General features: G+C 35.1%; 1 protein-coding gene across 1 annotated transcript in view; it reads left to right on the forward strand.

The window, feature by feature from the left end:
- LOC113240330 overlaps window positions 1-17,743 on the forward strand; it is a 378,584-nt gene that overhangs the window by 325,121 nt on the left and 35,720 nt on the right. The window contains exons 2-4 of the mRNA XM_026477603.1: window positions 6,963-7,162; window positions 7,848-7,949; window positions 8,872-8,954. Coding sequence (XP_026333388.1) covers window positions 6,963-7,162; window positions 7,848-7,949; window positions 8,872-8,954 — 385 coding nt within the window. The remainder of the gene's footprint in view (window positions 1-6,962; window positions 7,163-7,847; window positions 7,950-8,871; window positions 8,955-17,743) is intronic.

The following is a 17,743-nucleotide window of genomic DNA, read 5'->3' on the forward strand; positions in this document are numbered from 1 at the left end:
TAGTTTTATTCAGCGTGAATCATAAAATAAATTTGTATAGCTAAAAGCCACTTAGAGAAAATCGAGATTTAAAATTATTTCAGAACAGCGAAAAAAACCTTTTCAATGGCGCAGGTTCTGCGTCAAATGTGGAATATTAAAGGAAAAATATTGGAAAAATATCCAGAAAACTATATTTATCTGAAAAATGTTATTAGTCGTAACGCTAATTAGTAGTAAATTCTTTGATGCTGCAAATAGTTTAGACGCGTTTCTATCACAGTTGCAAATTAATAAAAAAAAGGTTGGCTTGTGGATTTTACTTTTACAAAGTCAGAATTGTAAGAGACTACTCTAATCAACGTTCAAAAGGCGTTCTAGCCGGAAATATCCGGATCTTCGTTGACTTCTGGACTGCCTTTAGTTAAGAGGTAAACAGCCCACGAGATTCGTAGATTTTTCTTTAACAAATAGTCTCATTTCTGATTTCATAGATTTCTCACAGACGAAAACAAAGGTCTACTGCAACCACATACAAAAATTCGTAAGGTCTGCTAGTTCGTTCTCTCTAGCTCAGATGATGATGGTGGTGATGATGATGATGATGAGATGTTTTCGAAATAACCTCATGATCACTATCGTAACACATGATCATGGCACATATCGCCTTTAAGATCAAACATCATCAAAATTTATGTAATAGCCGACCTTTCCTATGATAATAGAGGTCGATCAAGTCAATCTTCTCTTCAAAGAAACATATTTTTATTCGAAAACAATATTCAAGCAATCATCAAGCGGTTTGAGTTCTAAGGATAGGAGTAAAGCACAACGCGTGGAATAATATTCGAAACCAAATGAAGCTGGCGACGATAATGGTCCAGAGCGGTCTGACGCAAAATTGCGGCGCCTCTTTGCATTTATAGCACCGAAAATGAAAGATCGCGAATGAAAAATAGAATGTAAGGTAGGTACGAAGATACTGTCTGCGGTAGAAGCGGTTTCCATATCTGCACTCAACTACTATGCCATAAATCGTGTGCAATTGTCGAAGTGAGAATTCGTTTGGCACATGACTCTCTTTTGCGCTTCCTCGTCTAAGAATTTATTTTTACCCGATCTGCATTCCTTCAACAATGTCAAAGAGCCAAGTAAGTTTTTGTTAGTTACAAACTCTTGGTCTCTATCGTTTTATTGCCTTAATATTAGATTAATTCGTTCCTTAAACTTCATAATCTATTACTTAATTACTTTAAGTAAATAATTGCATCTTCATTAAAGTTAATTGACTATTCCTTAATGTTTAGGAACAATTAATAAAAGGAATAATGGAGATGATTTATTATAGCGGTTACTTGTGAATTTAACCAGGATTCCTGGTTAAATTCACAAGTAACCGCTGTACAATCAAAAGGTTCTAAGTTTCTTCTAGTAAATTTCTTTCTGTGTTCTTCACATGCTACTCTGTAATATTATAGCGGGACAGTAGCGCCGTATTTTTTAGGCCGGAGCTTTGTAATATTCATCCCGCTCGGCCGTTAACGAGTCAGGCTGCACACAAACACAAATATGGTCCTTTGTCGTAATGTGTGATCTACTGGACTGTGATTTTTACACTTTTGATACCCATTAGTTGAGCCACAGTTTGTAAACTTCAAGAGAATAATCTCAGTATAGAGTACTAAAAAAACCGACTCCAAAAGTACGTGGAATTACATATAATTACCAAATTTTATTGAAATCGGTTACCGGAAAGTGCGCAAACCCGGATTCATCCCCTAGTTCGCCACTATACGGGACTTGACACAGGAGATAAGCGGGAGATAATAAAAATCAGTTCTCTCTACTCAAAGTATATTGAGAGAAAAACACCTTGAATTGGAGAATAGCAAAACCACCATTAAAATAATTGCTCCTTATAAAATTTAGGCGCTATTTATATATAAAAATGAATATTCATGCGTGAACAGCCACCCTAAGAGGTGGATGATTTTCTTCAAAATGAAGTGGGACCACTATGAAGGCACCCTCTTTCCAACGAAAAAGAATCATGAAAATCGGTTCCCAAATACCGGAGTTATCGCGTAACATACATACAAAAAATTGAGAACCTCCTCCTTTTTTTGAAGTCGGTTAAATAGTAGTTATTAACAAAAAAATATCTGGAAAATCAAGTATACATATATCTTTTTTTTGCCTCGCACTAGGGAAACCGTAGGTGCCATGGACGCACACATAAACAACCTCAAATTACACCCAAAGTCGCAAGAGAAATAAGTCGATACCATACAAATAAATATTTCTCGTTTAGTTGTATATGTATATATAGTTCGTACACGGAGACAGTTAAATTATCTAACTTCTCAATGGCTGGCACAGACTACGGTGCTCCACATGCTGCTCCAACCTTAACATATCTCGACGCTCCTTTACCCGGATGAGTGTTATCATTCTACGCATTTCAATAAATTATCGTTTACAATTTTTATCCATAATTACGTTTCACATTTTTTACAATCGCAATTAAATTTTGTCATATTTATCTAAATGATATTTTAATTATTAAACCAGATACTCCAGCAAATAAATTATAATTTTAATTTTGAAAAGCGGATATCAAACTTAGCGGTTCCCCTCCCAATTTAGGGAACGGATACAAAATACCGGCGAAAATTGCTCACTCCACGGCGAGTTGTAAAAAATTTACATTGTGAATAGAGATGCGAAAGTACTCGATTATATTGGTTTGATGTAGATATGTACATAAAGTATCTACGTGTTCTTATGCATATGGCACCTGACCGTATTCACAAGGATGTGCTACAGATTCGAATTACGTTTGCCTTACCCAATATTTTTGGCTCAGTCTTTGACTATACGCGATCCCACCAACGCCTAATTTTGTATTAGCATGTAATGACATTATCGGCATGCCATTACCTTATTGTTAATATTGCGATATTCGTTAGAAATAAATCCTTTCGGTACTCAGAGGTTTGAAAGGCACCGTCACTACGCCCATCATCCTGACACTTAAGTTGACAAGCTTCATGTGCCTCTAATTTCACCAGCACTTACCCTTCAAACCGAAACGCAGCAACAACAGAAATAGCGAGCATCACTACTTGGCGGCAGAAATAGGTATCGTGCCAGTACCTCTTTCACAAGGAGCTCTACTGCTACTAAATATCTTGATATTTATAAAATTATTGGAAAAACCAAATGCTACCCCTAACAATGTCGGGCCATGGATTTGTATCAGAGACGTAATCTAAATAGTTTTCCCAAAATTTTATTCGATTTTATGCAGTTTTCTCACCGTTGGTCATATGTGGTCAGAAATTAAAGAGACAAAACTATAATTCGGCATGGATATTATAGATATTTAATTATCAAAGAAAATAAATATCTTATTAATACCGTCGAGTATATAACCAGAAATAGCGACGAAATGTCATTTAATTTGTTTGAAAACTATTCTGCCAAATCATTACTGTGACAACTATGCTCCAACTGGCCAGCTCGAATTCGAAACAATTGACGGGTGTCGTCAATTGTTTCACATCTAATTGACCAGTGTAACTTGAGCTTTTCTATAGTGGACGACAATTGCAAAATTCATTTATTTAATATTTAATTACCGATGAAATGTGATTCCGTTTGTTTTGTAATTAGATGTTTTGCTGTTTTTCTCACAACACCGAATGGAACAGCCCCATTGTTATAGATATTATCTTTATTTAATAAAAATACAGAATATTTTTGGAACATACATACGGAGACGTACACACAGGTCAGTTGTTGGCGCTGTACTATTTCAGTTTCCTAATTTGAGACTTCAGCGCAAACGAGAGTTAATATTTGAAAGTGATAGAAGGAGACCCATTACCTGATGAGTTGCCAGGGTTGGATGGCTCTTATTCCGTCTCTATTTCTGGTTATATACTCGATGCTTAATACTTTCGAACATGAATTATCTATTTCATCACTTTGCATATTCTCAACTCTACAGTAATATTTCAGAATACGAAATAAGGGTGACATTTTAGAACTCTCAAAATATTAGTGTTGCTTGTGTTTTATTTGCAGCGTTCCACTTCAGACGGATACGACTCGGAAATAATTCGGTTAATTTATGTGTAATTCGCAATGAAACACGCCTTTTTGCTGTTAGAAATATGGCAATACGGCACTCAAAACAAATGCTTTAAAAAATTCAGGAAAATGTTGTCGATTAGGTCTCAGCAGGAATTTTAACTTTTAGCTGGTAGTATACATAATTAAGGTTCCACCAAATTAATCAACGCGAAATCAGAATGATAACCCGACTCCTTATCACCACGCCACTAATTTTAAATTGACGGTGGATCAGTTTTGGGGATCAGATGGGAATAAATCGGTTTTCCTAGTGCGGTGCTATGAATGTGTTGCGTTGTTATTATTACTTTAATCTGGATTTGTAAAAGTCAATCAATTTCCTATTACGCAGTAGCAAGTACTTGTAATAGATTGTTTTGTACACATAATGGGAGTTATTATGTTCTGATTATTACGAATTAAATTTTAGAGTAGTGCTTTGTTTAACTTAGAGTTTATTACCGCAAGTTACCACTACGTGGAAATCCTCGTAGGGTGATGCGCGCATTATTAACATGGTAATCGTATAACATTTTTCTAAACTTTGATTATTCGTCTGCATCCCAAGCCAAAGTCGTTGCCGGGTACCCTCGGGACCGCTATTTGGCTTATAATAAGGGTTAAGAGTCTTCAGCTCTCCCTTTAGTCCAGTAGCAAGGTCAAGGTCATCATAATAATATCCTACATAAAAAGAAAAAACGAAAAAAGATAATTTCTTTTGAGCTCTTAACAGTTTGGCGACCTCCTTAGCTCTACAGTTTACTCTATGGAGCTGGATAAGGAGGTTAGGTATTTGATTCCCGGTAGAAGCAATTTCGGAAAGTAATTGCTTTCAATTCTGGTCTAGGTGATCTAGATCTAACAATAAGCTAACTTTATTTTTTGGTCGATTTCTTTTTTTCTCTTTTATTTTTGTAAAATGTAAGTGCGCATTTGACCTCCATCTCACCTGATGGAAAATGACGATGAGGTCGACGATGTAGCATGCACTCCTAAATAATGAATATTTACTCTCGCCTTGAAAAGACCCAAGTTATAACGTTCAGGGAACAAGTCTGAAGGCAGAGAATTCCACTCCATAGCATAGCATATATTTATTTACTAATATTATGCTGCCCGAATTTTGTGAAAAAAAAAAGAAACAAAAACAAAATGAAAACAGAGGTGTAGTGTTCATTGAAGTTGTTGTTTAACATATTGTATTGTTATTATTAACAGTAAGATCTTTGTTTCGCCCGGTACACCTAAAAAGATTGCGATTTAACACAAGTAATCTACATCAATCTTTCTCGCCTAATAAAATACAACGTCAATGTACTAAATTAGTCACCCTCCACCGTATGTCAACTCCAAAATGAACAGGCTAATTCACATAAATTACCAGTACGTGAAGTAAGCTTGTCTGACTTGCAACTTTTGCAATTAGCCACTTTCCGAATTCTCGGGACGCAGAGATGTGCGATGACGTCACAAGTTTAATATGCGTAATTTATGCTCCACATGCTCTAGGAAATTTTACTTTATCTGGCTTACGAGTTTTCGAAACCTCACAATGTTTCATGTTCTTAACTTTTGAGATAAACTGCACGTGCTTAGAAAGGGATCTATTTTGCCACAACTTTTGTGCTTAGCTCATGTCCATGAACGTATTCGAACGTAATTCAAATCGCATATAATAAAACCCGATAAGAAAAAATGTTTTAAAATTTTCATAGCGATACACATACCGACACATTGTTTATTCCCAGTACTTCCATGTAGAACAATTGTAACCTTAACATGTCATAATTATTCCCATTAATTCCATGTAATTTTAAACTATTTTTACACCTGACTTTTCTTCCTCATCAGGTCTTTAGTATTTCACTAACCCCATTTCCAAGATGGACAAATATTTTAAAGAGTCTATAAATGCAGAACATTCGATAACAAAACACTGTTTTATTTTTACTTCTTTATTCATATAAAAATATTATCAACTCCCGTGCAGGATTGAAACCTTTAAATATTGTCCATGCTTTTAAAACTAAAAAGAAATATCAATTTATTAACAAAAAATTATGCAATAATTAGGGCAGTTTTTAATATTATAAGTTGGATTGTCTAGCGTAACTGTTCTAAAAAGAAACCGACACAAATTACTGCAAATGGGCAAGAGCATGAATCAACTTTCAATACTATTTGCATTTTTAACGCGTCGTGTAATAACGTAATGGAAAAGGGTTCCACAAAACCCGAGCTATAAACGAGACTTCAAATTTTACATATTTTATTATCTTTTCATTGCGCTCTAAAAAAACGTGGCGTTAAAAATTAGGTATCCCGAGAAAACAGCATTCATTATAATGAAATGATCTCGTTGTTCCACTAACGGGACTTTTTATACAGTCAGTAGAGTTAGCTAAAAGAAGAAAAAACAATAATCCGCCGACTGGAGGAGTGCCAAATCCCATTTCCTCTATACTCAGTAATTCTTACTGGGACAGTTGAGGAATAACTTCATAAATATTTCGACAGAGTTTTCAGACTAGCTCGCTGACGGTGTTCCTTTGTCGCACTCTCTGAGCAGGGATCTAGTGTCGCGCATTGCAGCATTATACTGTTCGCTCCCTGTACGAACGAATATTTACGTAATGGTACAGATATACAATGCCGTATGTTATATTCACACATTATGGAATATATTTTATAAAGTAGGAATAATTTACCTCAAGAATAGCACAAAGCTTAACGTTTTTAATTATCTACATGAGCTAAAACACACACGCAATATGTTTTCATCATTATTCTAAACAACTTAAGTTTTCTCTGTACACCAGTCAAACATTTATTTTTCTTTGTTTCAGGTTACAAGCCCTGTGCTAGTCGTGGAGCTGACGCTGAACAGACTAGAAGGGACTCAACTACGAGCCTTGGGCCTTCTATCAGTGTTCGGCTTCAACGTGACGTACGCTGTACGGGGGCCCACCGAGCCCATTGGACCCCCCTCTTGCAGCGCGCTTGAATGCCGTCTGCTTGGGCACTGCTATGCCAGTCATGACTACCAGTAATTACATTTTTCATTAATATTTACTAAGCAAATTGTCATAGCTCTTATAACAAAAAGTACAGAATATTACAGACAACTACATGGTCGAGTGGCTTGCGCACTGGTCTCCATGGTACCGCCATTTCTGAAGTCCCGGGATCTATGCCCGAGTCAATGTAGAAAACTAACTTTTATCTATTGTCTCGAGTCTGAGTGAGTCTGAGTTGTGACACCGTCGTTGTTTCCAATTTCCATAACACAAGTGCTTTAGCTACTTACTTTGAGATCAGAGCAATGCATGTGATGCTGTCTAATATTTATATATTACCACTTTCATATAAACGACAGATGTATTTTTTTATACAACCGATTTCGTGATGGACCAAAAATGAAAAGCTAAACGCACCGATTGCGATTTTACCAAAAACGTAATTTCAATTACCATTTTTGTGTCTGTTTTTTCTATGAAAATCAAACCTATTTACACACTCAATAAAGTGTGAAAATGTACTGCAAAAGACAAAATGGATGCGATGGACTCGATGACAAGGTGATCCACTCACAGCAAAATATAGTACCATCCTTCACTGTATACAAATTGGACAGTACACGGTAAAAAAGCTCTCATATTGTGTCGGCGAGTATTCCACGCGAATATTTTGTAAAATTTATTGCTCAACCCGCAATATTTTCCACATGGCAGGGAGTTTTTCTGCTCGTGTTTCGAGGGATATTCGGGCGCAGACTGTGGCCTGGGGCCGCTTTGCCCACGGACCAACATGTGCAAAAACGGCGGAACCTGCAGGTAAGCGAATGAATATTGTGCCTAATCGAGAACGTCAATCGTATCAAAATTGTACATTGTCGTTTTGCGCTGCATTTATTGTAGCGAGGTTCAACCGTCCCATTTAATTTAATGCAATTTCTACAGAGTAACCAATTTCGCGCGGTCCGCGATGGCACTCACTCTGCTCAATATTTGTTAAGAGAAACTTTCGGTCGTTACAACTTAAATGCACATTATTCTGAAATGGTTTCCTTCTATTTAAGTTACATTTTGTAGAGCGTCGAGAGTGTCCTTGCAAATAAGCACTGGGCTGCGTTTGCCCGGGTTTCGAGCTGACGCAAATAACACGCTCTTGAGACGTCGCACGATTTCAGCACTTCTAAAACAAAATTAATGTAAATGTTTGGCTTTACGAAGTTCGGCCCGACGCTACAAAATGCGAGCTCACATTTCTCAAGTTCGCCTTTGTTTTGGTTAACTTTGTTCTCTCGGAAAGTGCCTGTAATTATAATTCGTAAAAAGATAAATGGTTAGCTCGAGTGCGTCACAGCGAATCGAGAATATGTTAAACCGCCAGGAGCATGTTATTGAACAATATTATTTTAAGAACAAACGTGATCTTCGTGAACGAAATTCCCTAAGGCAAGGAAACTTTTTAACTTTGCGAAGTTCTTACAACGCTTTTACGGTCATAAGAAAGGCGTATTAAAAGATACCGCTCATTATGTTGACTTGCGTTGGTTGTCCACCGCGTAGCAGTTTATGAATATTTATGAATACCTCCTCAGTGTATATATTGTATGTTAATTATCTTAGCCTCCAATAGCTTTTACGTTACTTAATCTCTTGTAATCTCGTAAATTATGCATGGTTCGAACATCTGTTTACAAAAATAAAAAGCCTAATACATCATAAATTATAATAAGTTATAATTTGACAGACAGATGGGTCCGGCGGCCGTGGGCTGCAGCTGCGCCCCTGGCTTTACCGGCGACCTATGCGAATCGCAGATTGCAGCACCAGGTACCTTCATATATTACAATACATAGCCTTTGTAAGTGGGCACATTATATATCACTCAAAATTAATATACAGAGCTAATTGTAAAATACTAACAACCTCGCAGGACTATATTACTAACATCATTAATAACGATTTTTTTTACAAAACATAATAAATTTGCCAAAAATAAACTTTTAAGTTTTTGTTGTACTATGTGACACTTTTATGTTTGTACGGAAGTTATTTAAATATTTTTATGTTTGTACGGAAGTAAAATCTGATCAATTATTAAAAGTCGTGGAACAAAAGATGGAGTGGGAGTTGGAGTGAGTGGGAGGTTGTTAGTGTTTTACAAATAATCCTATATAATTCGCTTTTAACGCTTTATGTGCTAAGGGCGAAGAAAAACGTCTTAAAGCTTAAATGACTGTGATAAATTACTTCCTTTGGACCAGTGTAATGAACTACCTACCGGTTAGCTTTGTAAAGCGAATACAGCCCAATGGCTCTTATAATATTCGGCTTTTGATCAATAAAATATTAAATTGTGCATGTTTTAGAACGTGTTTACTTATTTAGTTTAGGTTAGTCTTATCTTATGACACAGACAATATGAGTTGGATTTCTGACAAAGTCCTTTAAAAAATTTACTTTACTAAATTGGTCCAATCTGGGTGTTTCGGGAGTGATTAGTTGAAGACTGTTTTATGAAAACTGCATTTTTTTAGTAATTGTAAATATTAGACCGGCAAACACGGAATTTAGGGGTGCTAATTACATTCGAAATAATAAAATAAAACACCCACAAAATTAAAGATTGATCGAAGGAAGTGACTGATGGGGTATTATTTGCTGATCAACGATAGAGGTCAACAACCTATTAAAATTACAAAAATCTTGCCCTGATTACTCCCACAAACAGCTGTTCATTTCATGATTTAGGATTGACAATATAGATTTTTTCAAGCAAATCATTAAATAATTCGAAAACTATTACACGTAGACAAAATAACTTTCAATTAAGTAGGTACATATTTAATAATATTAAGACTTCACAATTCTCTTTGTCGGTCGTTCCGTTCCTGTTGTGTTACGTACGCGAGTTAATATCCTTTAAGGAAGTTTCTCAATAGTTTGGCTTCAAACTTTTGAAATTCGATGCATGCATTATAATATAAATAAGGATTATTTGATATCCTACTGTCGCCTGATAGAAATGCATGGTCATTTTTTACTTTTTAAGGTATTTACTAATTCCGGTGAAGTATTTAATTGCTCATTTTAGCTCATTATAGTTGAATATGTGAATGTTAATTATTACAATATTACATGCAATTACATCTGTTATTGACAATTACACTATTGTTTACAATTGGGTCAGGCCGAGTAATTTTGCCGGTAACACAACAAAATTGTAAGCCAGAGTTGACGCACGATTCAGTTTCAACAAAAATGTTCCGTTTTAAGTAACAATATACGGATAATAAATAAAAAGCCATGATTTAACATAGAATATGTTTAAATCATCTATTTTCGTTTTACGTTATAGATGACATCATCGTCGTCCTTATTATTACTTCCTTTCATAGTTTCGTATTTAATGGGGTAATCTAATTCTTCTCAGTACCTTCGCTGCTTTTCAGCTGGTGTTAGAGGTATCTGATATAAAAGGATAAATAAGCTAAATGGAATGCAATGATGCAAATTTACATCCCAAAGCTCAGCCCGAAAATCAGTAATGACGTTAATTGTTCTTTTGTTTTCAAGCGTACAAAGCCTGTAAACACAGCTTTAGATCACACATGGCAACGCATCCTGATTACGCAAGAAATCTAACTTCATTTCTTATTTGTCTAATTTCTATTATTATTTAATATTATTCAGTTATGGTTTAGGCAAGTTTTTTTTGCATAAATCCTTTAAATCTAGCCATCATTCATAAAATTCAAAGTTAACTTAGATTGAATATGCACTTACCGTGAAGAAAATTAGCTCTAAACATGAAAAAACGAGTTGGGACACACCACTCGCTTCTCACATCACTTCAATAAAATGGCCGAATAACTTCGACACACTAAAATGTTAGCGCTTTCAAATAAGTCTGAATTGTCGGCTTTATATAAAGTAAAACTACCAAAAACAGTATGTTAAATCTATTGTTGTGCTTTGTTGTTCCGTTTTGGAATAAAGTCTTTTCTGTTATATTATATTCTACTAGTGAAAGCATGGTTGCGTAATGGTTTGACCTATCGCCCCTCAAGCAGAGAGTCGTAGGTTCGAATCCTCTGAGTTTTTCGGAATTTATGTGCGAAATTTAATTTAAAAGTTACCATGAACTTTAAAAACAAAACATCCTGAGGAAATCTGCACACATCTGCAAAGCAATTTAGTATTTATGACGTTCCCAATCCACGTTACCCCGCGTGGGAAGTACAGCTCAAACCCTCTCATTGTGGGAAGAGACCTATATCCAGTAGTATAATAATAATAATAATAATAATTCCATTATTTGCTTAAAACATGGTATAACAGAAGATGTTACAATAGAGTGCCAGTACAAACATGTTTCGCACATATTAAATAGCATACAAATATCTAGTTATATAAAGTCGATCAGACTACCACAACTCAATAATACAAAAATGTCACAAACGTGTCAAGTTACAAATTAATTTGGTCAAGAATGATAATCTTCAAGATAAAATCTTACATCTCATTTTCTGTCAAATATTTCGTTTAGGTCATAAAGATTATTTTCAGTTAACCACTTGTACAGCTTTGTTTTAAATGAACTTAAGTGTAATAGTTAAATCTCAATTGGTATTTTATTATATATGTCAACACACATTTTTAAACAACTTTTACTGTATTTAGCAGTCATAGGAATAGTGTCAAATAAAAGTCTGTTCGGGTTTCTGCTGAGTCTAGTATTCACATCACAGGCTTTCTTAAACAAATATGTGTAGTTTTCGTACAAAGATACAAATTTCGTATATATATATATATAATGATGGTAGTAGCAACAGACCAAGGCTCTGAAACAAGGGTCTGCATGTTTCATACGGGGGAAATCCACAAATTGCTCTAATGCATTTCCTTTGTGCTACAAAAGCTCTGTTTCGATCTGTACTATTACCCCATACTATAAGACCGTAACGTAATTTCTACATACGCCCCTACATGCGCCCTAATATGTGGTTACGACAGCTTTCTTATTTGTTATATTTTTCAGCTTTTTTAAGGCATATACATACTTATTGATTCTCGAACATACATTCTCGACGTGAGTTTTCCAGTTCAGTTCTTGATCTATGGTTACTCCAAGAAATTTTGTGTGGGATACTTCCTAAATTGAATCGATATTTAAATTGAAATTATATTTAGTATGTCTCGATTAAATTGTATATAGTTTGAATTGTTTAAGTTAATATTCAGATTATTTGCATGTAGCCAATTGATTATTTCAACAATTGTATTGTTTATGTCAGGTTCATGCTATCTTATTGATGTTGTTTTTCTACTAGAAGTTACTATACTTTTGTTCTGTCTATAATATCTTTTATGTACAGCAAGAACAGAATCGGTCCTATCACACTTCCCTGTGGAACTCCACGTATTTTGATTTTAGGACTTGAATTCCAATAATTCATTATTTGTTATTTTGGAGACAACAACGCATTGTTGACGGTGTGCCAAGTATGACTGTATCCATTGCAAAATAGGTCCTCTTATGACTGTCCTTTCCAATTTCTTAAGAAGTAAATTGTGTGACACATAGTTAAACGCTTTTGACATATCAAAGAATAATTCTGTAGTTAAGTTACCGCTATTCATATTATTCAGTACTGATTTCATAAGAATATATTGCTAATGTTGTAGATTCCCGCTTTTGGAAACCGTGTTGCTCTGGTTTTATAATATTGAATTTATCACAAAAGTCTACAAGTCCATACACTCTTCAAATACTTTTGAGAAAATACATATATGTAAGTGTAACTGGGCGATAATTATTAATATCATCTTTTTACCTTTTTTAAAAAGCGGTTTTATAATTGAATATTTCAATGCTTCAAGGAAAGTTTCCGAAGTAAATGATAAATTAATTAAATGAGTTAACACGACAATTATTTCATTAATACTGGCTTTTACTATTTTCGTGCCAATTTCATCATAACCTTCAGAGTTCGTGTTTTTTAAAGACGTCTTCTGTTATAGGTGATAAAAACATTGAGTGACGAGCATTTTAGTCATAAGATTATTATGTGATCGAGTCAAGTCATTTCTTTCTTCAGAAAAATGTAATTGGAAGCATTAGCAATGTCAACTGGGTTAGTAATTTTAGTATCGTTGATTGCAAAGTCGTTAATATTAGCGTCATATCTCATATTACTAATTTCAGCCTTAATAATCGACCATGTCGCTTTACATTTATTGGTGCTGTTATTTATAAACTTTGCCTTGGCGTTTTTCTTTGATCTGTAAATACTTCTTTAAATTTTGGAATAGTTTAGATATTTATTGTTTTCCGTCTTGTTAGCATAATACTGGTATCATAATTTACGTTTAATTTTAGCCCTTTTCCGTAATCCACGACTTATCCATTTTTGTCTCTTATCGTTGATATGTATTTTAATTCAAATCTTTGGAAAACATGCATTATATAGCAGGCGGTAAAATTCATGAAATTCATCAAACGCTATATTAAGATCTGGCTCTGTAAATACTGTAGACAATGAAAGTGCATTCAAACATTCTCTGAATTTTCTAATATTTTGCAAAGAAAAATCTTTTTTGTAGGTAAAGAAGAATTTTAATTTTGGAGGCATATGCTGTACAGGAAAACTTAGTAATTGTGCAGTGTCATGATCGGAAAGATACAGGGGCAACACAGTAGCATTTGAATCCTTTATATTATTTAAAATGTGATCTATACATGAGTGTTTGCGCGTGGGCACATTTATATGGATATTTAAGTTATGATTTTGTGCTGTAACTGGTTTGTTGTCCTTCCTGGTTTAATGTATTAATATTAAAGTCACCAGTGACGACAATATTTATATTATACTTATACTTTTTATGTATTTCATGTAATAAACAGTCTAACTTATACAAGAAAAGAGATTAATCTGAAGGATGGTTTTTGAACGCGCATATAATAATAAGTCTGTGTACTAGGATTTCTATTCCGCATACTTCAAATAACATTTGAATTGCCATGTTTTTATGAAAACTAATTCGTTATATACTGTGCCCTGTTTTACTACGATACAAGTTCCTTCTCTGGGTGTGTCTCGGCAAAAAATTGCAGCCAGATTATAATTCTGAATTTTTAAGTAATTAACTTGGTCAGAACTTAAAAATGTTTCAGATAAATATATTATGTCCGGATTTATACTTTGCTGTCGTAAGCCTATTAGCATTAATTCTAATAATTCTTGCTTAGCCAAAACACTACTAATATTTTGATGAATTGAACAGTGGAACCACAATATATAATTTATTAAATTCTATTAATATTTATTTATTTATTAAGGTAAAAGAAAAGAAAACTTAAATCCCAACTGCTAACAGTGTAACAAACACGAGCTTTGATTGGAACACTATGGATTCTAATCATAATCTAATGCTCCTAATTGATCTTTTCATGTTCTTGAAGGACCTTGGAAGTTTCTGAATAATAACGGTAATTGGTATTCCTGAGTAAGTTAACTTGATGAAACCACATCAATCCTCCAAGACATGTCTAATTAAAACAACAGCAATTATTATTTACATAATAATTGCAATGAACACTGAAATAAAGGTAATTATGGGGCTGAAAACGTCAAGTCATTAAACCTGACGCCAAATTTCCTGCCGCCACAATGAGATGGTCTCTAAGTAATGAACTAACTTTTGCCCACGACTTCTCACTCCCAAATGAAAAATAAGTAATTCAAGATAATTTATACTGTTTATCACGTAATCAGCCAAACACATATGACGGTTAGATTTTTTGTATAATATCAAGTGACGGCACGAACAGTTGCTGTGCCACTCAGAGCTTTAAATTGCAAAGATTACCAGCAATGTGAACATTACTGCCTTCCGGTTTCGAAGGGTAGAGGTGTTGGTGAAATTACAGGCACATGGGACTTGTCAATTTACGTCTCAGGGTGTCGGGCGCAGTGACAGTGCCCCTCAGATCTTTGTGATTTAAAGCTCTGAGTAGCACTGGAACTGTTAGAGACAGGCGTGTCGCTTACCACCAAGCGCACAACTTGTTGGTCTCGTCACATAGATGTATAGAAAAAAACGTGACGGACGCAGCCCTTCGGATCTTTACGAATTAAAGCTCTGATGACACTGCAACTACTACCTATGGACAAGCGTGTCGCTTACCACCAGGTGCACGACGTTTTCGTACCGTCACGTGGTATCATAAAAAATATATATTCTCCTAAAAAGAACTCGTTAATGAAAGAACTAGTTTATAATTATTTAACGTTATTGATTTTATTATTACATAATTTTTGTTTTGTTGTGCACGAAAAACCGTTTTTGTAATTGTGTCCTGTATTCAGGTGTACAGGAAGAAATTTATTTTATAATTAAGCAGTACCTTTTATTTGTGCTTTCCTTTTTACTAAATGTGATTTGTATTATCCTGTGCATTAAATGATTACATAAGAACGAAAATCATTTAGCTAGCAGTTAAACCGTTCGAACGGTCTAATTGTTAAGATTAATTTCACTGTTAATAAACAATATTTCAACATAAATTAATGATCTGTCTTCTGAATACATAAACACATATAAAGAAAGTTCATCAAGCAGATGCTCTAGACTCTGAGTTACAATTTACCGCAATCTAGTTAAGTTCACCCAACAGGTGTTTTTGAACCTCTGGAAAGGGCAGATTATGAGATTAGATACGGAACTGGCTACGGGATAATGTGACCCTGCCTTGACTTACCAACTTGCTATATATAGTTAAACATACCGGGTGTAACGTGTGATTCTACTCGTGATTCCATCAAAGCTCTGATTAGTATGCGGATTAAAAATGAAAAAGATTCGCAATAAAATTTTTTTTCTCGAAATTTATTTGTGTTGTATTAACCACCCATGCAACGATCCAGATAAATTGTCGGAATTTTTTTACACCTGTTCGTAACTATAAGAGCCTATGCACACGGCGTATTTTATACGCGCCGACGACGCCCGTATTAGTGCCGTAAACGCGTGTATACGCGCCGTAAACGCGCGTCATCTGCACGTGTATGCGCCGTAGATGCGCTGTGTAAACGCATGTATGTATCGCGCATTTTGATAAGAGATAGTTTTAATTTTAGTTTTGTTTGTTAGTTTCAATTATTTTTTTAAATTAAGCATCTATTGATTTTCTATATAAGCTTCTTGCATGCCATGAGGTGTTTGCGCACGTTTTTAATCGATTCACTACAGATGACGCGCGTTTACGGCCTTTTACGTGTGCAAAGGCTCTAATAAAAAAAAAATTTAGACCACGGTAGATGCAAGAATATAAAATATATATGTATAATAATAATGTGTATAATAATAATAATAATAAATAATAATAATGTGCCAGTCAACCATACCTATTGCCTGGTCTCAAAATAGCGAATTCCCAGTACCTGTGTGCCTGGAACACCCCGACCAGAACCAATTTAGGAAAATTCATTTCCCCAATTTGACCGGGAATCAAACCCGCGACCTTCCGCAGCATCTAATGCCCACCGTGCAAACCGTTGGGCCGCCGAGGTCGTCAATTAGCTCTAAGACTTTGGTATAATTTAATAATAATATAATAATAACGCACATAGTCAACATAGCACCAGACTAGGAAAACCCTGTGTCGCGGGTGCCATGGACACACACATAGACAACCACAAATTACACCCAAACTCACGAGAGAAATAAATGTAGGCCATACAAATATTTCTTGCGGCCCCGGAATCGAACCTGGGACCTCTCCGTGGCAGTCCGGTATGGACTCTCATTTCACTCTACACAAATACAAGGCGTTGAGTATTGAAAAGGTAAACAATGAGTAGCATTTTTTATTTAGTATACATTATTAAAATGGCAAACAAGCGGCCAACCTGGTGAAAAGGCGTAACCCCCGCCTATAGACATTTGAAAACTGTTCCCAATATCGTAAATGCGTTATCAGCCACGAGACATAAGATCTTAAGTAATTGCCCTGTCTCCATTCTTCAGTCCGCAAAAGAATTAAGTGCAGTAATTACAAAGATGTGCTTACAAGTGTTAAAATTGGTATATTTAGATATGAACTTTCCATCATCGGGGGATTAGGCGTAGGCTGGGATTCCACCCCTACGTTATGGATATTTCAAGGATTCGCACGAAGCGATTCGCTTCCACATTTTATGGCGAACGTCTATGTAGTGGAATTTCCTGCCTGCAGATTTGTTCCCTGAAAGTTATAACTTGGACCTTTTCAAGGCGAGAGTGAATAGGCATTATTTAGGTGTGCATGCTACATCGTCGACCTCATCGTCACTGTCCACCAGATGAGATGAAGTTCAAATGCGCACTTATTTCTTATAAATAAAAAATAATAAACGCATACTCTGAAGCTATGATAATGGCAATGTTGCGTCACTGCAATATTGCACGTTTTTTTCTATGCGTTATCCATTTACTTTTTCACCGACTTCAAAAAAAAGGAGGAGGTTCTCTATTCGACTGCATTTTTTTTTGTGTGTATGCTACGTGAAAACTCCGGCAATATGAACATAATAATATATGAACCGATTTTGATGTATCTTTTTTTGTTCGAAAGA

The sequence above is a fragment of the Hyposmocoma kahamanoa genome, unplaced genomic scaffold (assembly GCF_003589595.1).
Source record: "Hyposmocoma kahamanoa isolate Upper Pololo Valley unplaced genomic scaffold, ASM358959v1 132, whole genome shotgun sequence".
Lineage (NCBI taxonomy): Eukaryota > Metazoa > Arthropoda > Insecta > Lepidoptera > Cosmopterigidae > Hyposmocoma > Hyposmocoma kahamanoa.